Raw genomic sequence first — 22726 nt, 5'->3', positions numbered from 1 at the left:
AATGTATGGGCCATCCATCTAGTTTGGGAGCCACAGTTCTTGATAGCTTTCTTTTCCCATTTCCAATCCATCCTTTGGGCCATAACATACATTTATTTGACACTGATATTGGTTATATACATGAGTGCAATAGGAGAGTCCCAGAAATTATGGTTTATTACCCGATTGCCTGATTTGCTCCCATGCATGTTTACTCAGAAGCAAGAACTCAAGGAAGAATCCCTAAGTCTACTAGCAGAGCATAGGCTTCGCTTGCATGGAAAAGATTCTGTGGCCAAACCCCAGCTCCTTCAGAACAGCAGAGTTGGATGGGACCCCAATGATCATCTAGTTTCTAGTCCAACCCTCTGCAATGAAGGAATATGCAATTGCCACATGCCTGGATCGAACCTGCAACCTTGGCATCATCTGCACCACACTCTAACCAACTGAGCTATCCAGTCAGCTGAAGGACTTCAAGTAGAAGGGTCAGAGCACTGCCAGTCCATATAAAGCCCATAGGTAGCCAATGTGGTACCCACTAGATGTGTCTGGATTACATTGCCCATTATCCCCGACCATTGGGCTGCTGGCCAGGGCTTGTGGGTTTGTAGTTCAGCAACATCTGCAGGGCACACTGGCTACCCCAGGAAAATAATAATATTGCTGGCCCAGATGGGCCATTAGTCTGAATCAGGTTTTTTCTTTCAGTGGGCTCAGTTGGAATTTCCCCCAAGCAGTGGCGTAGCGTGGGTTCTCAGCACCCAGGGCAAGGCAAGTAATTTGCGCCCCCTAACCCGGGGCAAGGCAAGTAATTTGCGCCCCCTAACCCATGGATTTTAGCACTCGAGTCTCTTCCGCCCCGCCCCCCAGATGTTGCGCCAGGTGCAGCAGGCCCCCCTGCACCCCCCACGCCACGCCACTGCTCCCACCACAAGTCTTCAGGACAGCCATCCGAAGGCTGGCGTGGGGAGAAGGTCTCTCCGCCCCACCGCCAGGCTTCGGAGCAGCCTTCCAAAGGCTGGCGGCGGGAGGAGGTCTCTCCGCCCCACCGCCAGCCTTCGGAGGAGGTCCGAGGACAGTGGGGTTCCTGCTTCCTCGAGGAGGGCCAGCCAAACGCGCCCCCCCCAAATGTTGCGCCCGGTGCGGCCGGCACCCCTGGCACCCCCCACGCTACGCCACTGCCCCCAAGTAAATGTGCACAGGGTTGCATCATGCTGTGAATAGACCACAAAGGGCAGTCAATGGATTATACACCTCAGTCTAAGAACATGTTTTTGGGCTTTTGTGTATGATTACATTCTAGCTCAAATGGTTAGAGCGTGGTGCTGGTAATGCCATGGTCACAGGTTCGATTCTCCTATGGACAGCTGCACATCCCTGCATTTCAGGGGGTTGGACTAGATGATTCTCAGGGTCCCTTCCAACTTCACAGTTCTATCATAACAGGTTCACATCCTGGCATCTCACAAAAATGAGGGGAGGGCACTCTGCGTGTCCCTTTGCAAATTCAGAAGAGGGCGCTCTGCACGTGCTTTGGGGCACTCTTTGCCAATTCAGAGGAGGAGCCCTACGTGTGTTTTAGGGACACTTTCTCGCAAATCCTCCTCCTATGACCGAGCCCTGGGAAAACAGGCGTCATCACAGACCGTTCTGAAAATCGTACCGATGAACGCGGCTCCTTTCGGGATCCAGAAGCTGCAGCTGTGGGCTTTTTGGGAGCGTTGGGACCAAGGCAGGGGAAGAAGGTGATCGCGCAGGTGTGTGTCTGTGTGTGACGCCAGCACCCCTCCCTCTCGCAGCCTCCCCGCACCTCCTCCCAGCCCGAAAGCCGCGGGGAGTCCCGGCAACCCCCTAGCCTGGCCTCCTCCTCCTCCTCCCGTCTCTTACCAGAGCCAAGCCTGGAACGGAAAGAGAGCGCCACGAAAACAGGCAGCTTGGCGGCGCGATCGCCGCTACTGCCTCTACCGGAGAGAGGGGCAATCCCTCGCGCCTGGTTCTGGGGGATTCACACCCACCCACCTCTCCCTTTATTTTATATTTTTGCACCCATCGGCAATCGCGATCATAAAAGGTGGCGGGTGGAGAGCGCGCGCCAGCCTCCTTTCTCGCCGCCGCTCCGTGCGCAATTACGCGCCGGGCGCTCGCCAAACTGGGCAGGAGGAAGAGGAGGAGGAGGAGGAGGAGAAAGAAGAGAAGGAGGAGCCGGTTGAGGCGCTGCTGCGATTTGCTGGCTTCCCATCTCTACAATGGACCACGCCCTACGGTGAGGTTGGGCAGGGCTGGGCGGAGAGAGAGAGAGGAGAGAGAAAACTCGCTCCCTGGCTGGCATCGGAAGCTGGAGCGCGCGAGGAGGGTCGGGGGGCTGCGCCGGGGCTCTCATGCGTCGGGCTGGGAAATAAACCCTGCGATGAGCTGCTCGCCCCTGCCCGGCTGGACCAGGTGTTGTTGCCGCTCCCAGCTTCCTCTCTCTTCCTCCTCCTCCTCCTCCTCCTCCTATTCCTCCGGAGCATCCTCGCCGCTGATGCCCCCTCGGTGCCCGCGGAGCTGATGCCCATCTCCCCTGGGGAGGCGATGACCTGACGGAGGATGTGATTCCCTCGCCCTTCCTTTCCTTCCTTCTCCAGCTCTCCCCCCTCTCTTTCCTCCCTTGCCCTGCCCTGCTGGGGAGGGGGGAGTCCTCGCCTCTCCCTCCCCCCCAGAAAATCGGAGGGTGGGCGCAGACCATGGCCTTTGGCTCCCCGCGGCTGCTGTTCCTGCGCACCCCTTGCTCACCTCTGAGGACCAGGGCAGAAGAAGAAGGAGGAGGAGGAGAGGAAGATGGGACTAAAATCCAGGAAGGCGGCGGCGGCGGCAGCAGCAGGAGCATCGTCGCCGCTACCACCTCCAGGGGCTGATGGTGGTGGCAGCGGCGGCCACGTCGGGGACGAGAAGAAAGTGGGGCTGGCCGCTGGGGACCTGGAGCAGGGCGCTCTGGCTCTGGGCGCCGGGGCAGACAAAGATGGGACCCTCCTGCTGGAAGGGGCGGGCAAGGAAGACGGCGGCAAGAGGTCCGCGCAAGGGATTGGGCTGCTGGCCAAGACGCCGCTGAGCCGACCCGTCAAGAGGAACAACGTGAAATACAGGCGGATGCAAACTTTGATCTACGACGCCCTGGAGAGGCCGAGGGGCTGGGCGCTGCTCTATCACGCCTTCGTGTGAGTCGCTGCTGGCACCCCAGGACACCTGGGCGCGCGGTTGATGGATTGCTTGCGCGATGGGCCAGGATAAAATGTTCGGGGGGGGGGGGGTTGGATGGGACCAGGGGTGGGGAATCATGTCCATATGGGTTGGCATTCCTCAGTGGGATGGATATTAGGAGGGGGGTGTCATTTGTTGGGCCGATGCCACGATGCCAACAACAGCAATGTTTCAGGTTGGGTTCTAGCAAGCTGCAGACACAGATCCTGGAACGGAGAGCGCAGCTTTAGGGCCGTTTCCCACGTTATGGGGCAGCACACACGGGTTTGCTGCTGCAAATGGATGTGCAGACAACCCAGCCGGGAGTTGCACTTGATCCCGGGCTCCCAGTAAGATGCACGTGTCTGCAAATCCACCTCGGTGGTGTTTTGCGTTTTGTGCTGAATGTAATGTGTGAATCAGCCTTTGGGAAGGCTCGTGGCACGCATGTAACGCTCAGAGATGCTTCTCATTCACGTGCCTCTTTTACCCAAAAGGGCTCTTTGCAAGAAACCGTGGTGGTTTGTAAGGGCAGAAAAACACGCTGGTAAATAAATCTGGATTAGTGATTGTGGGCTGTGGGCACAGAAAAAAAGCATATGAATTCTGGGTTGTTGGGGAAAACGCGTGATAAGCATTTGCTTTCTGAGGTGGACTGATCGCTATCAATAGCTAGTGTGCGTTTTGATAACGGAGTTAAATTGTGACACTGGGTGATCGGCTGGGTTCTTTTCCTGCAAGGTAAAAGCCTCCACGATGTTGGATGGAATCTCGTTGCAAAGATAGAAAGCATGGCTTTATTTTCTTCCTGTAAAAAAAAAAGGGGGGGGGGCTGAGCCCTCGAGAGATGCAACGCCTGAAGATGTGAGGGCTGTGATAACGTAATGTTATCTTGGTCACATGGAAGAGAACATGTTTTCCTGAAAGTCGAAAGCGCTCAAGGTGTTGTGGGGAATTTGCCATAGAAACAGGAATGTTTGATGATCTGGCTGTGGTGCTTTATCATTCTAGTCTAGGCAACAGCCTCATGGAAACTTGTTGTCAACAAAAAGAATTGCAGGCGGTTGTTTGGGTCTCTGTGTGTGTTTCTCCGGGAGCAACACTTGTGCTCTTTTTTTGGGGGGGGGCGATATGATGTTCTCTGGGGAGTTTGTAAAAAGGCACGTAGATTGAAAACGGTGCTTCAAAGATGCTTCTCCAGATGGGTTGTGAAAAGGTTTATTCGTTTTTAAAAAAATGAGATGCCCCTGAAACGCACCTCTGCGATTAAATATGGAGAGGAATAAGCTTTTTCCTGTTTTTAAGGAAAAGCAAGATCGGTGAGAAATTAAAACAAGGACACAACACTGTTTTAGTGGATCGGACCAAGAGTCCACTTAATACTGGATTTTCTTTTCAGCGCTGGTCAGATGCACCACATCCACAAACTGGGTGTGAATGTGGTTACTGTCTGCACCTGCTGTTTGCAGGTATACTTCCCTTGGGCATGGAGGTTCTCTATTATGAATCGTGGCAAACTGATAACCCACCATACTTTTATTTAAATATCGAATTAATTGACAGTGATCAATAAGGTTTCTGTGCATTACTAACAACTCAACGTTTTGCAGCGTGGAGAACTTTGCAAGAAACAGACTTATACCAAGGACATGGGTGAAATGGAAGGGTCACACACCAACTGTATTCCACAATATAAAAGCTGGACTATCCCCTAGCAGCCGAATGGCATCTTTAGTGACTGGGGCCACACCCACACCATGGATTTCCCAAAGAACTCTGGGAACTGTAGTTTGTTATGGGTGCTGGAAATCATAGCTCTGGGAGGAGCCAAACTACAGCTCCCAGGATTCTTGGGCAAGGATGTTCTTTGAATGTATGGTGTGGCTTATTGTGCCGTGGGCTTTTGTGAAATAAATATATCCAAAATGCAAAAAGGGCAAATGGAAGGCTGACGACTATGTCTCACTTTTAGTATGGGTACATTTAGTGTGGCTTTCCTGCGTAAAACCAGTAAAATGAATGGTCACAAAGAGTCGGACATGACTAAACGACTAAGCAACAACAACAGCTATGGAACAGTGCAGGGCCTGTGCAGAGAAACCACACATATTTTTTTTACAGATGTCAGACCAGTGCAGTGGTTGCAGTGTTGGACTTAAAGCTGAGAAGATGTGGGTTCGAATCCCGGGTGGGTAACCAAGAATCCTTGTCGATCTTAGACCAGTTGGTATCTCACAGCCAAGTCTGCCTCACAGGGTTGTTGTGAGGATACAAAGGGAAGGAGACTCACTTTTAGGTCCTTGGAGTCATGGTGGGATGACGACGACGACGACGATGATATTAACAGGCACACCATAAAAGCGGTTTATAGCTGTCATGTGGGACATCTCTGGGAGAAGAAACTGCTAAGGAGTAAAACCCTACACAAATAAAAAAAATCAATGTGTGTGTGTGTGTGTGGGGGTTTGACAAGAAATTTTCTGCACCGGGTACCACCTGACCTCAGTGGCGTAGCGTGGGGGGTGCAGGGGGGACCGGCCGCACCGGGCGCAACATCTGGGGGTTAGGGTTAGGGGGTGCAAATCCACGGGTTAGGGGGCGCAAATTACTTGCCTTGACCCGGGTGCTGACAACCCACGCTACGCCACTGCCTGACCTTCCTACGCCTCTGGTTGTGAGGTGATGCGAGGTGATCGTGCACACAGTACTCTGAGGGGCAGCTTGGTTGGTAGAGAATGAGACTCTAAAAAGCGTGGGTTTGAGGTCCACCTTGGGCTAAAGATTCTTGCATTGCAGGGGGAAGGACTTTCCCAAACTTAGATCTCCAGCTGTTTTTGGACTACAGCTCCCATCATCACTAGCTAGAAGGACCAGTGCTCAGGAATAATGGGAATTGTAGTGCAAAAACAACTGGAGACCCAAGTTTGGGAAAGCCTGGACTCCATGATCTTCATGGTCTCTTCCAACTCTACAATTCTGTGATTCTGCTCCAAGCTCTCGTGGCAGAGACTGCATAAAATGACCCCCCAAGGAAGAGCAGGATATATTAATTAGGGCTGGCACGCAATTAAAATCAATCAATCAATCAATCATTTAAATATTGGTTGGTTGGCTGGCTGAATTTGCTTGCCTGTGTATGCGAGTGAAACAAATAGTTTCGAAACAAAAGGCCTATTTTGTTTTTCTATGGTGCTGCAAATGTTGTAGACAGCATGCCTAAGAAGAGGTCCTGTCTTGAACTTGACCTTCCAACTCTAGAATTCTGTGATCCTATGGGACGTCCCTTGCTGCTTGAGGGAGAAGGGAGATTGCCTCTTTTAAGAGGACCAAGAGTCTGGAAACCAAGCCTTAGGAGGAGCGGTTGAGGGAGTTGGGTGTCTTTATTCTGGAGAAGAGAAGACTTGAGAGCAAAGGCTCTCATGGAAGATGGAGCGAGCTTGTTTTCTGCTGCTGCTCTGGAGGGTAGGACCTGAACCAATGGATTCAAATTACAAGGAAGGAGATTCCCACTGAAACTTTCTGATGGCGAGAGCTGTTCAGCAGTGGAAGATATGGTGGACTCTCCATCGTTGGAGGTCTTGAGCCAGAGTTTGGGTGGTCATCTGTCAGGGATTCCTTAGCTGGGATTCCTTGATTTCCAGGGGGTTGGACCTGGACAGTGGAAGATATGGTGGACTCTCCATCGTTGGAGGTTTTTAGCCAGAGGTTGGGTGGTCATCTGTCAGGGATTCCTTAGCTGTGATTCCTTGATTTCCAGGGGGTTGGACCTAGACAGTGGAAGATATGGTGGACTCTCCATCGTTGGAGGTCTTTAGCCAGAGTTTGGGTGGTCATCTGTCAGGGATCCCTTAGCTGTGATTCCTTGATTTCCAGGGGGTTGGACCAGATGACCCAGTTCTTCAATTCTGTGATTCAAAGGTGCTACAATTCAAGGTGGTCGTACTAGTGTGCCAAGACTCCGGTAGCCACATAGCTGACTCCACCAGGACCAACCATCTTGGGCCATATGATCAGAAGGGCAGCCCTGTTTGTGGTGCTGTTTGGTTGGGCGTCATCGTCATTTTTTTATTTGTACAGTGGTGCCTCGCAAGACGAAAAGAATCCGTTCTGTGATTCTCTTCGTCTAGCGGTTTTTTCGTCTTGCTAAGCAAGCCCATTGAAGGATTAGCGGATTAGCGCTTTTAGCGGCTTTTAGTGGTTTTTAGCGGCTTATCTGCTGATTGGATCAGCTGATAAGTGGCTTAGCGGCTTAGAAAAAGGGGGGGGGAGGAAAAAAACCCAGCAGGAACTCACAAGACATTGTCGTCTTGTGAAGCAAGCCCATAGGAAATTCGTTTTGCGAAGCACCTCCAAAACGGAAAACTCTTTCGTCTAGCAAGTTTTTCGTCTTGCGAGGCATTCGTCTTGCGGGGCACCACTGTATACCGTTTTTCTATCTTACAATACTCAAGGCAGTTTACAAGCTGAAGAAACAAAAAATGTACACCTTATAAGGATCTAATGCAATACAAAAACGTCATAATAAAACAAAACTTTAAAATAAGCAACCTACGTCAAAAAGTAACATTCAGCAATTAGAGTAGTATAAAATAATATCCACATATAAAAGTTAAACAGAAATCCACTCAACAGTTACAATAAATAATTTCTAAGCTATAATCAATAAAACAACGGCAAGCCACAGTACATAAAACAATAATATACAAATTGAGAAGCAGAGACTAGAGGGTGGAGCAAGGCAGGTGGAAGGAGGCTTTGCCTGATGGAGTCTCTCTCCTCATTGACTCATAGCAGGGCCTCCTCGGTGGTGTCTACCTGTTTGTGAAATGCCCTCCCTGTTGAGGTGTGTCAGTCTCCTCATTATTAACATTTGGGAGGGATCTAAAAAACCCCCCATTTCTCTTCGCCCAGGCTTTTGGTGGCTGAAAGAGGCCGTTTCTGGTAATCTTGAAATTATTAGCCATGAGGATATGTGACTGTTGTTAAATATTCTTGATTTTTTTTTGCAGTAGTTTTGTTCTTTGCCACCATTCAGTTGGGATAAAAAAGTTATAAAAACTAATAGGGTGGTGCTTCGCATCTGCAGTTTTTGAGTGCTTACAGCCTACAGAAAGTTCGGCTGCCTGATTAATCAGCGTCTTTCGTTAGTTGATGAAAAGTTTTTAAAAATAGATTCATGCAACTGATGAGTAGCCTTGGATATAAAGAAACCCCTTGCAGTTCTGTCTTGCATGTAGGACCCACTATGCTATCCCTTTCCCCCAGGAATACTTAGTGTGTTATATTTTGCTAATACTTACTTCATACTCACCACGGCTAAAATTCTCTTGCCATTTGTCTATGTCTCAGCTTGAATATTTATTACTGAAGGCAATGATGTACTTCCTTATTTTGGCAACACTTCGTGGCTGGGGATACGCAAGTTTTATGTTTAATGGAATCTTTTAAAACCTGTTTTACATAAATGCTTTTTAATCTTTAACGTGTTCTGTGAGCTGTAGCTCAGAGTAAACCCACTGGAATTAATGGGCATGGCTTACTTCTGTTGATTTTAGCGGGTCTGCTCTCAGTTGGACTTAGTTTTGCATATATGATAGATTAGATAGATAGATAGATAGATAGATAGTATTCCTTTTATGTTTTATATTGCACACTTGTGGACAGTAGTGCCAGGTGGTGGAAAAGAATCATTTGAAATATTAAAAAGAGTACAGTGGTGCCTCGCAAGAAGAAAAGAATCCGTTCTGTGATTCTCTTCGTCTAGCGATTTTTTCGTCTTGCGAAGCAAGCCCATTGACGGATTAGCGGATTACCGCTATTAGCGGCTTTTAGCGGCTTATCGGCTTATCGGATCAGCTGATAAGCGGCTTAGCGGCTTAGAAAAAGGGGGGGGAGGAAAAAAACCCAGCAGGAACTCGCAAGACATTTTCGTCTTGCGAAGCAAGCCCATAGGAGATTCGTTTTGCGAAGCACCTCCAAAACGGAAAACTCTTTCGTCTAGCGAGTTTTCTGTCTTGCGAGGCATTCATCTTGCGGGGCACCACTGTAGAAGAAAATGTTAAGAATTGCATTGCTAGATCAGTCCATCTAGCCATAGGACTGTATAATGTATGGAGTTCTAAGAGACCCCAAGAAGTCATCTAGACCAACCCCATGCTTAATGCAGGATCCACAATGCAAGATGCTCTGCTTAAATACCTCCAGCAGCAGAGCCCTGCCCCTTCCTGAGGCTCTTTCTGTGCCTCTGTTCAACCGTTCTTCGGAGGGTTCTGCTAATGTTTAGCCCAGACCTCATTACGCGCAGTTTCCACCCATTGCTTCTCTAGCCTTGCCTTCTGGAGCAACAGAGTCTTGGTGTTTCTAAGAGCCAGATGCCTTCAAAGCAGGGCATGAAATCAACAGCCCTCCCAGTTAGACCTCAGAGGCTGCGTGGCTCAGTGGTAGAGCATACGATTTGCATTCGGAAGGTCCCAGGTTCAGTTCCTGGCATCCCCTGGTAGAAGAAGAAGAGTTTGGATTTGATATCCCACTTTATCACTACCCTAAGGAGTCTCAAAGCGGCTCACATTCTCCTTTCCCTTCCTCCCCCACAACAAACACTCTGTGAGGTGAGTGAGGCTGAGAGACTTCAGAGAAGTGTGAGTAGCCCAAGGTCACCCAGCAGCTGCATGTGGAGGAGCGGAGACGCGAACCCAGCTCCCCAGATTACGAGTCCACCGCTCTTAACCACCACACCACACTGGTAGGGATGTGAGAGACCCATGCCTGTAATCCCAGAGAGCTGCTGCTATTTGGTGGAAGCAGTACTGCGCTAAATTGTCCAATGATCTGACTGGATAAAGCAGCTTCCTTCTACTCAGAGTTACAGTGTACCTCGGGTTAAGTACTTAATTTGTTCCGGAGGTCCGTACTTAACCTGAAACTGTTCTTAACCTGAAGCACCACTTTAGCTAATGGGGCCTCCTGCTGCTGCCGCGCTGCCACCACGTGATTTCTGTTCTCATCCTGAAGCAAAGTTCTTAACCTGAAGCACTATTTCTGGGTTAGCGGAGTCTGTAACCTGAAGCGTATGTAACCTGAGGTACCACTGTACATTGCCTCTGAACATGGGTTGTCCTGCTTAACAGCAGCTCTCAGTGGAGAGCTGGTGTGGCTTGTTGGCTAAGAGACTGAGCTGTGAGTCAGGGAGCTCCCAGTTCGAATCCTACCCCTGCTACAAACTCACTATGTAGCTTTAGGCAAGGTGCTTGCCTTCTTGCCCTAGTCTCTCCATCTGCACTATGTGAAGGAGCAGTAAGACTGACTTGCCTTATAGGCTTGTTCTAATATAATCGATTCATCGAGTTGGAAGGGACCCTCAAGATCATCTAGTCCAACCCCTTGAAAGGCAGGAATATGCAGCTGTCCCATACGGGGATCGAACCTGCAACCTTGGCATTATCAGCACCATGCTCTAACCAACTGAGCTATCCAGACTGTAGGGATCACGAGCAGATAATGTACAGTGGTGCCTCGCAAGACGAAATTAATTGGTTCCGCAAGTTTTTTCTTCTTGCGAGTTTTTCGTCTTGCGAAGCACGGTTTCCCATAGGAATGCATTGAAAATCAATTAATGCGTTCCTAGGGAAACCGCTTGCCAGGCTGGTGGTGCGGAGAAGGGCTTTTCTCCGCACCGCAAGCCTTCAGGACAGGTACGGGAACAGAGGGGAAGGCGCGCAGCGCTTTCCCTCTGTTCCCGGGGCTTGCGTGGGAGGAGGGTTTTTCCTCCCCACCGCAAACATTCAGAACAGCATTCTGAATGTTGGCGGTGGGAAGGAAAACCCTCCTCCCACCCCAAGTCTTCAGGAAAGCCATCCGATGCCGCGCGGCGGCATCGGAGCTTCGTTCCGATGCCGCGCGGCGGGAGGAGGCGTTCCCCCCCGCCGCCCGGCATCGGAGCTTCGTTCCGATGCCGCGCGGTGGGCGGAGGTCCGAGGACAGTTGGGAAGACGCGCTGCACTTCCCCGCTGTCCCGGAGATTTCCCTATGGGCTGTCGTCTTGCGAGGCAAGCCCATAGAGAAATTCGTTTTGCGAAGCGCCTCCAAAACGGAAAACCCTTTCGTCTAGCGGGTTTTCCGTCTTGCGAGGCGTTCGTCTTGCGGGGTACCACTGTACGTGAAACCCTTTGAATGCTTAAAAGCGCTGTGCAAACATTGCAGATTATTAATTGCCATCAGCAGGTGCATCTTCCTTGAATTTTGTCTAATCCACTTTAATAATAGTAATAATAACAATAATAATGATAATAAATTTTATTTATACCCCGCCCTCCCTGGCCAGAGCTGGGCTCAGGGCGGCTAACACCAATAAAATCACAGTAAAAACAAAATAGGGGGGAAAGGGGGGGCAATTTAAAATACAGGTTAAAAAGCAATTTAAAATGCGGCCTCATTTTAAAATAGCCGATAAATCAAGACCATAAGGGGAGGGAAACATAAGGGTCAGACCGAGTCCAAACCAAAGGCCAGGCGGAACAGCTCTGTCTTGCAGGCCCTACGGAAAGATGTCAAGTCCCGCAGCGCCCTAGTCTCTTGTGACAGAGCGTTCCACCGTGTCGGGGCCAGTGCTGAAAAGGCCCTGGATTTAAAAGCCTGGGTGGCCCCTGGGTGACCATCACCAAATCTTGCGACCATGAATCCCAAACATTGCAGTGCATGCAGGAAGACTTTTCTGTCTTGCACTCCAAAAATGGTGGGGAGGGAGAGAGACAGATGTGGAAGAGCGATAGCTCAGCAGATGAGCATCTGATTTGCATGCAGAAGGTTTCGGGTTCAAGTAGGGCTGGGAACACCCCTTATCTGAGACCCTGGCAAGCTAGTTGGACTAGTGGATCTGACTTGCTATAAGGCAGCTTCCTAAGTTTCTAGGAAAGCCAGCAGATTTGGGACATGCTCTTCATTACCTTAATATCCCTTACTTTCCTGGAAACCTCAGAGCAGCGTATATGCGACTCCAGTGGTCTCCGCAAAGGAGCTTTTGCTGTGCCCCAAGCATGTCACTGAGCCCTTTCCATTCTGCTGAGATACTCCGACTTGCTCTGAAAACCTTTTAATGACATGCCGGGGTCAATGTATTATTAATGGTAGAATTAAGGGTTCTAATGTTGCTCTCGTGCAATTTTTTCTTCTCCTTTATACAGTTTAGGCTATGGAAGGTGGCGGGGAAACATAAAAAGCATCTTGCTCAAAACAGTCAGAGATTTCAAATTTTTCACCCAATTATATTTTATTAAGTTTCAACGTTTCAAATATGTACAGTCAAAACACATTTTCACCCCCCCTTTTATTTTTGTTGACATCTCACCCTCTTTCTCATGGAATTCTTATTTCTTCCCCTCCTACCTCAGCCTATCTATCAAATCACAACCACAATATTATAATCCATTGCTTCTTTTGCTCATAGCTCAGATTCTGTTCCCAAGTTCATCATACTGTAATATTCCTTTAAATAGTCCGAAAAGGGCATCCATTCTTCCATGAAACACTCATTGTTAGATTCGCTTAATTTTGCTGTTAATATTTGACAGTTTCGCCTAGTCCATTACCTTATTTATCTGTTCTTCTTTGGTGGGAACTTCTTGCTTCCATTTCCGCAAAGGTTAGAGATTTCAAATGGCCTGTATGCAACCAGACAATAACTGAGTACAGTGGTACCTTGGGTTAAGACCTTAATTCGTTCCAGAGGTCCGTTCTTAAGCTGAAACTGTTCTCAACCTGAAGCACCACTTTAGCTAATGGGGCCTCCTGCTGCTGCTGCGCCGCTGGAGCCTGATTTCTGTTCTCATCCTGAAGCAAAGTTCTTAACCTGAAGCACTATTTCTGGGTTAGCAGAGTCTGTAACCTGAAGGGTATGTAACCTGAAGCGTATGTAACCCGAGGTACCACTGTATAACAATCCAGTATAAAACAAATCCAAACACCAAGGGAAATATTTCTAAGCGACATTTTGCTTTCCCCAGTCGGCAACCTGGCATCCAGAGATCTCCACGTGGTTGCAAATGGACCCAAGTCAGACGCAAATTGCGCCTGACTCCTGGCTAATTTCTAACACTGGTCCTGAGCAGGGATGCCTCTGCCATTCCTGTGCACAGGTGGGCGCGATAGTTATTGGTACAGGGTTATTGGCAGCTTCCTGCTCTCCCCATCTGAAATGATGTTCATATTCCACGGTGCTTTTGGAGGCCTTCCTCCTTTTCGCTCTTCTGTTTTACACTCGGAGATAACACATCACTTTGGCATCTTGTCATAACAAGCCAGCGGTGGGTTAACCAGGGGTGTGTTGCAACTGGCTGTTTCTCTTGATCTGGCCTCAAAAAGGAGGAAAGCGGGATCTCTGCTGCTTGAGGTTGAAAGGATCAGGCACTCAGATGGGAGAAGGAAAAGGAACCGGCCTGTAGAAGCCAAAGCGGAATGAATAAAAATGAGAGCCGGTTTTGAACGGCAAAGGTGACTCATCCATGCAACAGACAATTAAGAGACGTGGTTGTTTCTCCATTTCTCGTCTTCCCAGCCAGCCCTGACGCCTTTGGAAAAGGCAAATGTATCTCTATCTTTTCTGCAGTTCCGTTCCACAAGTGCAGAACACGACACGAGATTTGCTGCCCTGTTTCCTGTTTCTGTTTCCAGGTTGTTGTTGTTTTGAAAATGGCAAGTTCCTAGCTATCAAGGTCTCTGAAGATGAGTTTGAAAGCATATGGAAACTGCCTGGCAAAATCCAAGAGATGCTGCTGAGGTGGATTCCCTGTGGGCTTCTGTGCTAACCTGGTGCCTTGCTGCCAGTGGTGTAGCGTGGGTTGTCAGCACCCGGGGCAAGGCAAGTAATTTGCGCCCCCTAACCCTAACCCCCAGGTGTTGCGCCCGGTGTGGCCGGCCCCCCCTGCACCCCCCACACTACGCCACTGCTTGCTGCAACCCTGGTGGAACTCTGCCCATGCTTCCATCCTGGCCTCCGCTTTGCCCTGCACATTGTTGCTGCATTAGCAAAGGCCCTTTCTGCTTGGTTTATTTAGTTTGGTTTTAATTATTGATGCTAATACTTCATGTTGCGCTAATAAATATTCGGCAATGTGCTGTGTAAGAGTAATGAAGCCTCAGCAATTTGGGATCTCAACCACAAACTTTCTGCTATTAAATCTTTGCTGCGAGCTGGAGCAGTAGCCAGAGTATCCCCCTTCTCTTTGTGTGTGGTTGTTTATGTGTGTGTGTGTTAGAGAGAAACCATGTATTCAGAAAGCTGGATGTGACATCTGCAGGGATAACACAATCTAGGACCCCAGTGTGTGCTTGTGTGTAAGCTGTGTGGGTTCCTGAGGCCTTGCTGTTTTCTGCAGGAAAGATACTCACCTGCTGCCCAACATTTTGCAAATGATAATAAATAATAATAATAATAATAATAATAATAATAATAATAATAATAATAATAATAATAATAATAATTTTATTTATACCTTGCCCTCCCTGGCCAGAGCTGGGCTCAGGGCAGCTAACACCAGTAAAATTACAGTAAAATCATAATAGGAAAAAAACCCACCAATTTAAAATACAGGTTAAAATGCAATTTAAAATGCAGCCTCATTTTAAGAGTAGCCCATAGGTCAAAACCATAAGGGGAGGGAAACATAAGGGGCAGACTGAGTCCAAACCAAAGGCCAGGCGGAACAGCTCTGTCTTGCAGGCCCTGAGGAAAGATTTCAAGTCCCGCAGGGCCCTAGTCTCTTGTGACACAGCATTCTACCAGGTCGGGGCCAGTACTGAAAAGGCCCTGGCCCTAGTTGAGACCAATCTAACCACCTTGTGACTTGGGACCTCGAAAATATTGTCATTTGTGGACCTTAAGGTCCTCTGCAGGGCATACCAGGAGAGGCAGTGCCATAGGTACGTGGGTCCTAGGAGGATACCTTGCAATACTCCTGTTCTCATATCAAAGGCTGCCCTACCTTATTATCTTCGAGTAATTTGGGTGAGGGCTGTAGGTCAGTGGTGGAGCTTTGGAGGCAGAAAGTCGCAGGTTCAATACTTGGTACCTTCAAGAAGGACTGGGAATGTCTGCTGTGTGAAAATTTAAAGAGCTGCTGCCATATTGTGTAGACAATATGGAGCTAAATGAGCCCATGGCCTGACTCTGGGCTCATGCACATTTCTGCTTCTCCTGGGCCTAGAATGCCTGGATCCAAGTGATTTTCTGCTTGTCCCATGTTTCTAGGTGTGGGTCTGAGCAGGTCTGCCTTTGTTCTGCCATTTGCCACCGGAAAGCCCCCTCTTTAGCACTCCATTGGAACAAACAGTGATCCGTGGAAAAGTCAATTGCTGTTTGTCCTGATTCAGTGCCAAAGCATGGGTTTTCCTGGGGAAATCAGCAGGGTAAATGGAGTTGTGGCTAAGTCCAGAGTGCATGGCAGGTTTTTTGTTTTCCTGCTACTGTGTCTCTTGTATGCCACATTAATTTACCCTGCAACTGCCTGTCTTCTGGTCAATTTAAAGCCAGGAGGGACATTGTTTCCTCTTGCTTAAATATACGTTTGGAAAAAATAAAGTGTTTACTAGTGCATTATAAAGTGTTTACTAGTGCACTATTACAGTTTGGAGGGACGCGGGTGGTGCTGTGGGTTAAACCACAGAGCCCAGGACTTGCCGATCAGAAGGTTGGTGGTTCGAATCCCCGCAATGGGGTGAGCTCCCATTGCTCGGTCCCTGCTCCTGCCAACCTAGCAGTTCAAAAGCATGTCAAAGTGCAAGTAGATAAATAGGTACCACTCCGGTGGGAAGGTAAATGGCGTTTCCGTGCGCAGCTCTGGTTCATCAGAAGCGGCTTAGTCATGCTGGCCACATGACCCGGAAGCTGTACGCCGGCTCCCTTGGCCAATAAAGCGAGATGAGCGCCGCAACCCCAGAGTCGTCCGCGACTGGACCTAACGGTCAGGGGTCCATTTACCTTTATTGCAGCTTGGAGTGACCTTCGGCGTCTGCAGTGTCTGCATGTCAAGCTGCACACTGCACAGCGCCTTAATTTTAACTTAAAATGCACACGCCCATCTCTTCCTTGGAGTCTTTTTAAAAAAATCATTTTTATTGATTTTCCAATAAAAACATCCAATTAATATATCCAATCATAATGCTCCAATCAAAATAAAAAAGACTAAATTATAGTCCAAATTATAATTATTAATTTTTCAGAGCTCCTCACGGTCTAGATCTCTGAAGCATATCTCCCCATCTCAGTCCTGCCTCTCCTTGTTGTTTCCGTACTTTCCACATCTCGATTTTGACGCTTTATAATTCTCTGTCCCCGAGTCCAGGAGTCTCAATCATGTCAAACATCATATTTTCATCCGTTGAATACAGATTTATTAGTATATATTCCCTTCCTTGGAGTCTGACCTTCTGGACCCTGGGGAAGGAGCTGCGCTCTGAAGAATGACTCAGCCAGGGTTACCTCTCCAACCCTGGCTTAGTTGAAAATAAGCCGGCAGAACTTGCTGTGGCATTTGCCCTCCTAGGTGTGTGACATCATACTGGGTTCATAAGGAAAGGGTTAACTAATTGTAAAATGACTAACTAATGGGAACCAAAGGGGAGGAGTTAGAGTTAGGGTGGTTGAGAAGTCAGTCTGGAGTTAGAGAAGAGACAGAGAGGATAAGTCTGTGGGTTGGGCTAGTCTGATGTGAGAGAGTGGGAGAATTTGTTAAGAGGAGCCAGTCAAAACAGTTGATATAATCAGTCAGAAGGTATTAGGAAGGTATAGGCCGGTAAAGAAACTAGAATCATAGAATCATAGAACGATAGAGTTGGAAGAGACCACAAGGGCCATCGAGTCCAACCCCCTGCCAAACAGGAAACACCATCAGAGCACTCCTGACATATGGTTGTCAAGCCTCTGCTTAAAGACCTCCAAAGTAGGAGACTCCACCACACTCCTTGGCAGCAAACTTTCTTAACTAAAGTTAAGAAACTGACAGGAATATTATCTGAGCAACCATAAACTTGTTAATGGTTATAAAATAAACTTGTTTATTTGGTTCACTCTTAACAACTGCCTGGGCACAGTGTTTTACCCGAGAGTAACGGGTTGGTGGCAGCGGGGAAGTGAGCACAGTGGTGGCACTGGGATCAATAGACCGTTAAACGTCCGGGGACCCTGTGTGATCGCCACAAAGGCTTTCATAGCTCCCTCTCTGTTTCTTTTCTTCCAGGCTAAACATACTCACCTCCCTCAATCGTTCCTCGTAAGGCTTGGTTTCCAGACTCTGGATCACCTTGGTCCTGAATCATTAATGGGAAGACATGTACACACCCCTCAAGCAAATCATGATGAATGCTCATTGTCATATATAACAAATCAGAATAGATGCTTAGTAAAGACCAGACCTCTGTGTGAGCAAGCAAATCAGGACAAATGCTCAACGAAAGGTCATCTGGAGGGAGCGATGTCGAAAGGAAGCGATTTCCATTCTGACCTCCATTAATCACAACCAGCATTGTTTCTTGGTTTCCACCTTATACTAAGTCCACTAATAAGTTATAAGTTACATAATTTACATAACTTGCGTTCATTTCAATGTAAAACAAATGTCAAAACAGCCTGTCATTAAGTGAGCACAGTGGTGGCACAGGGATCAATAGACCGTTAAATGCCCGGGGACCCTGTGTGATCGCCACACTTGCCTATCCTGGCTTAGCCAGGGTACAACTGTTTGAGCTGAGGTTGGTGTAAGTCCCCCAAAAGGGACATTCCAAGGGTGGGACTGTGTGGTTTATTTATTTTTTTGTAAGCTGCCCTGACCCTTTTTTTAAAATGGAAAAGCTGGGCTATCAGAGTCACTGAGAGCCAGTGTGGTGTAGTGGTTAAGAGCGGTAGTCACGTAATCTGGGTAACCGGGTTCGCGTCTCCGCTCCTCCACATGCAGCTGCTGGGTGACCTTGGGCCAGTCACACTTCTTTGAAGTCTCTCAGCCCCACTCACCTGACAGAGTGTTTGTTGGGGAGGAAGGGAAAGGAGAATGTTAGCCGCTTTGAGACTCCTGAAGGGGAGTGAAAGGCGGGATATAAAATCCAAACTCTTCTTCTTCTTCTTCTTCTAAATTGATAAATTAATAACTAGAAATATAGGCATGTGGCGGTAGGGCATCAAATTATGTCCTAGCAACTCCCAATGACATTATTAGAGAAAGTTGGATTAGGAAAATTCACGGGCAATAAGTCTCATTGTGGTGTTGCTTTGATATTGGTGAAATGAAGTATTCAGTGCTGAGTAAAAGGAAGGTGATGCCTATTTTCAGCACTGCGATTCCTTTCTTGCAGGCATCTGACTCCACCCCCTTTGGAACAGAGGGCTGGGTTTATGGGGACCTTTAGATGTGACCCCAGAAAGGCAATTCGTACATTTTTATTATTATTGCCATTGTACTTTGATACCGCACATTTTTAACAAAGCCACAGGCATTGCTTGCCTCAAAATTGCTTCTGGCGTGGAAGAAAATTAAAAGGGAGAACCTCAACTATTAATAACTTTGAAAAGAAAATGGGCAAAGAACCATTAAATATGTGTCACCTCCAATTTCATTTTGGAGCTATCTGTGCGAGACTGATCAGCTCGTGCCTGGAAGAAAGATAAGACGCCCAAGAACTTTGGAATAAGACTGCACAGCATTGACTTCAGGGATCAGCTGCACTTAAAAGAAGAAGAAGAAGAGTTTTGCCTATAAAGCAATATTAAATTTAATTCAGCCTCTTCTGTTCCCCAAACCATTGATGGCTACGAGCCTATTCCTACTTATACCTGGAGCTAAGCTTCATTTAAGTCAGTGGGACTTAACTTTTGAGTGTAAATGAATATTATAAGATTGCACAGTTAGACTCCTGTGCATGCATGCTCAAAAGTAAGCTCCATTTAGCCCCAAGGACTTACTCCCAGGTAAGGCTGCGATCCTTATATCATGATCCTCTTCAGTTCAGAAGCTTTAGCAAAGTCACTTAACTAATGCAGCTGCAGCCCAGAGAGAAAAATCTTGATAACACTTAACTGAGGAGACTGAACCAAGCAGTGTATACTTTGAAGAGAAATAAGCAGGGAGATTTGGTCTTTTCTTTGTCGGCCTTGTACATCACACAGAGACATTCAACCAAATATACAGAAGAAAACTCCCTCAGAACTGAACAGCCAATCAGAGATGTGCTACCTCAGTGGAGCTCATGCTGCTCTGCCTGGTTGCTAAGCAACATTTACACACACACACACACACACACACACACACACACACACACACACACACACCCTTGGCTAGACTTTAAAACCATTAACCGTTACATTACAAAGGGAATGGCCCATTGAAAAGCACTCTTTGAGTGTGGGCTCCAAACAGCTGTGAATTAGTAATATGGGAATCTGCTGTGTAACTTCAGTCCATTTTTGACTGCACTGACGAGAAGCATCATTCCCGGCCCTACCAGGAGAGGCTGAGGACCGAATCTGGGGACCTTTTTTGCATGCAGAGCAGGTGCTTTCTTGAACCTACAACCCTTTCCCCTAGCTGCAATCCACCTTGCTGTTTTATCACCTAGCCTGCCTTTAGCCACTTCACAAAAATATCACAGGGGATTTTGTTAAAAGCTTTGCTGAAATCAAAATGAATTCCACCCGCAGCATTCTTACAATCCACAAAGTGAGTAACCTGATCAAAGAAAGAGATAAGACTAGTCTGGCAGGATTTATTCTTGCCAAATCTGTGCTGACTTCTACTTTATCACAGTTTTGCTATCAATATGTTTGCAGACTGACTGCTTTAGAATCTATCTGAGTGCCTTTCTCGGTCTGGAAGTCAGACTGATTGGGCTGGCGTGTTTTAAATCTCTCTCCTCCCCTTCCCCTTTTGACTTATTCTTTACTATTGGGGTAGGAGTTGGCAACCCTGTCTTTGTCCCCTCCCCATAGGGACACAGATGTATAACATCGGCAAGGAGTCGCCTTAATAAAACCTAGGACAATATCTCAGTCAGCAGAGCATGAGACTCTTTAATAATAATAATAATAATAATAATAATAATAATAATAATAATAATAATAATAATAATAATTGTTGTTATTGTTTAGTCGTTTAGTCGTGTCCGACTCTTTGTGACCCCATGGACCAGAGCATGCCAGGCACTCCTGTCTTCCACTGCTTCCCGCAGTTTGGTCAAACTCGTGCTGGTAGCTTCGAGAACACTGTCCAACCATCTCGTCCTCTGTCATCCCCTTCTCCTTGTGCCCTCCATCTTTCCCTACATCAGGGTCTTTTCTGGGGAGTCTTCTCTTCTCATGAGGTGGCCAGAGTACTGGAGCCTCAGATTCAGGATCTGTCCTTCCACTGAGCACTCAGGGGTGATTTCCCTCAGAATGGAGAGGTTTGATCTTCTTGCAGTCCATGGGACTCTCAAGAGTCTCCTCCAGCTCCATAATTCCAAAGCATCAATTCTTCGGCGATCAACCTTCTTTATGGTCCAGCTCTCACTTCCATATATTACTGGGAAAACCAGTACGGACCTTTGTTGGCAAGCTGATGTCTCTGCTTTTTAAGATGCTGTCTAGGTTTGTCATTGCTTTTCTCCCAAAACAATAATAATAATAAATTTTTATTTATTTATTTTGCTACCCACTCTTCCACCTAGTGGGATACATGGCAATTTTAAAACAACCCCTAAAACAGATCGCAAGCATACATTTCCCACATTCATCAACCAGTAAAGCAGGAACTCACAACAGAATGAGTGTTTTTTTTCACGTGGCGCTGAAAGCTTGTCAAAAAGTAGGATTTTGCTCAGAGGGGAGGGAGTCCCACAGGTGGGGAGCCACCACCGAGAAGGCTCCCCCTGCAGTTCACTGCACCACCACTAGGAGGGCCTTTCCCCATAGCACACAGGCAAATCTGTAATGTTCGAGCCATTCCTTCAAGCAATCTTCTGATAGAGGCATCCGGAATAAATGCAGCACTGCATTCTTCCAGAACTCCGGCATGTAATAGAACACCTTTGCTTATTAAATCCCCAGTTCCCTGTTTCACTGTCATATTGCATTATGAACTGCTGCAGTTTTTGCTGAATAATGATATTTGCTATTTTTGTGTGTGTGGTGCTGTCTCCCCCTGCTTAGTGCTGCTGTTTTCAAGGTTATCCTTTCTCAAATGGTGCAGCGTGGGGACATTTTGCACCCCCCAGTGGAAACTCTCTGAGTGGCTAGATCTAGCAACCAGTGCTGGCTTAAGGTCGACAAGTCCAAAGCCTTCTGGTTTTCAGGCTCTGTGTTGCAATGAGAGTGACAGGGGATTGGTGATCTTTCGATTGATCACTCTGATCCACTCAGAGCCTTCAGGTGTGTTCCGGTGCACACAGGCACATTTCCACACAACAGGATGCTGATGGAGCTTGCATATGAATCAACACACCATTAAAATTTGCTATTTTTACCATCAAAACAGAGACATCACCTTGCCAACAAAGGTCCGTATAGTAAAAGCTATGGTTTTCCCAGTAGTGATGTATGGAAGTGAAAGCTGGACCATAAAGAAGGCTGATCGCCGAAGAATTGATGCTTTTGAATTATGGTGCTGGAGGAGACTATTGAGAGTCCCATGGACTGCAAGAAGATCAAACCTATCTATTCTGAAGGAAATCAGCCCTGAGTGCTCACTGGAAGGACAGATCGTGAAGCTGAGGCTCCAATACTTTGTTCACCTCACGGGAAGAGAAGACTCCCTGGAAAAGACCCTGATGTTGGGAAAGATGGAGGGCACAAGGAGAAGGGGACAACAGAGGATGACATGGTTGGACAGTGTTCTTGAAGCTACCAGCATGATTTTGACCAAACTGCGGGAGGCAGTGGAAGACAGAAGTTCCTGGCGTGCTCTGGTCCAGGGGGTCATGAAGAGTCGGACATGACTAAACGACTAAACAACAACAACACCATCAAAACAAAATAAGAGGTAGATCTTGAGCACTGGCAATAGGTTAGGGATTGCACCATCATCTCTCAGAGACATTAGACTTGTGGAATTATCACTGCTAAACTTGATCAGTATCAACTTTGGGCTTTATTCCCAATTCCCATGGAAACAGATATTGGTTGTTACATCACCACTTTCTCTGAAGCAGGGCTAGTAAACAGGAACCCAAAATGTAGCAGTCCCTGCTCACAGACTCCTCATTTGGGTCGCTCTCATCCAGTCATTGCCCAGCTGAAAAAGGACCACACTTTCAATGGGGTTGAAAATTTGCTGAGGGAGGGAGAATTGGACTTTGATGAAGTGTGATCTCTGAGTTTGGTCCCCACCTCCCCTTAGAAACCTTTCAGAGGCAAAGAGGAAGGAAGCCAATTGTGTTTGACCGTCCCATTAACTTTTCATTTTTTTTTCCTCATTAGGCAATGCCTATTCATTATTCATTATTAGATTTATATACTGCCCTTCCTGTGACACTCACAGGGCAATTTACAGCATAAAAATACAAAACGAAAGACAAA

The 22726-nt window shown here is 47.5% G+C and overlaps 1 protein-coding gene across 2 annotated transcripts in view; it reads left to right on the top strand.

Moving 5' to 3' along the window:
- Nucleotides 1–2161: 2161 nt before the first annotated feature.
- The window catches only part of KCNQ3 (potassium voltage-gated channel subfamily Q member 3), a 188263-nt gene continuing 167698 nt past the window's right edge, over nucleotides 2162–22726 (top strand). The window contains exon 1 of one of the 2 annotated variants that reach the window (XM_081204486.1): nucleotides 2162–3176. In XM_081204486.1, the coding sequence (XP_081060612.1) occupies nucleotides 2800–3176 (377 nt within the window). In that variant the 5' untranslated portion in view covers nucleotides 2162–2799. The remainder of the gene's footprint in view (nucleotides 3177–22726) is intronic. The other variant, XM_081204487.1, reaches the window with a different exon arrangement.

The sequence above is a fragment of the Podarcis bocagei genome (genome assembly GCF_964188305.1).
Source record: "Podarcis bocagei genome assembly, chromosome: 8".
In the NCBI taxonomy this organism is placed as follows: domain Eukaryota; kingdom Metazoa; phylum Chordata; class Lepidosauria; order Squamata; family Lacertidae; genus Podarcis; species Podarcis bocagei.
Note: the sequence above shows the minus strand (reverse complement) of the source record. Positions and strands in the feature narration are given on the sequence as shown.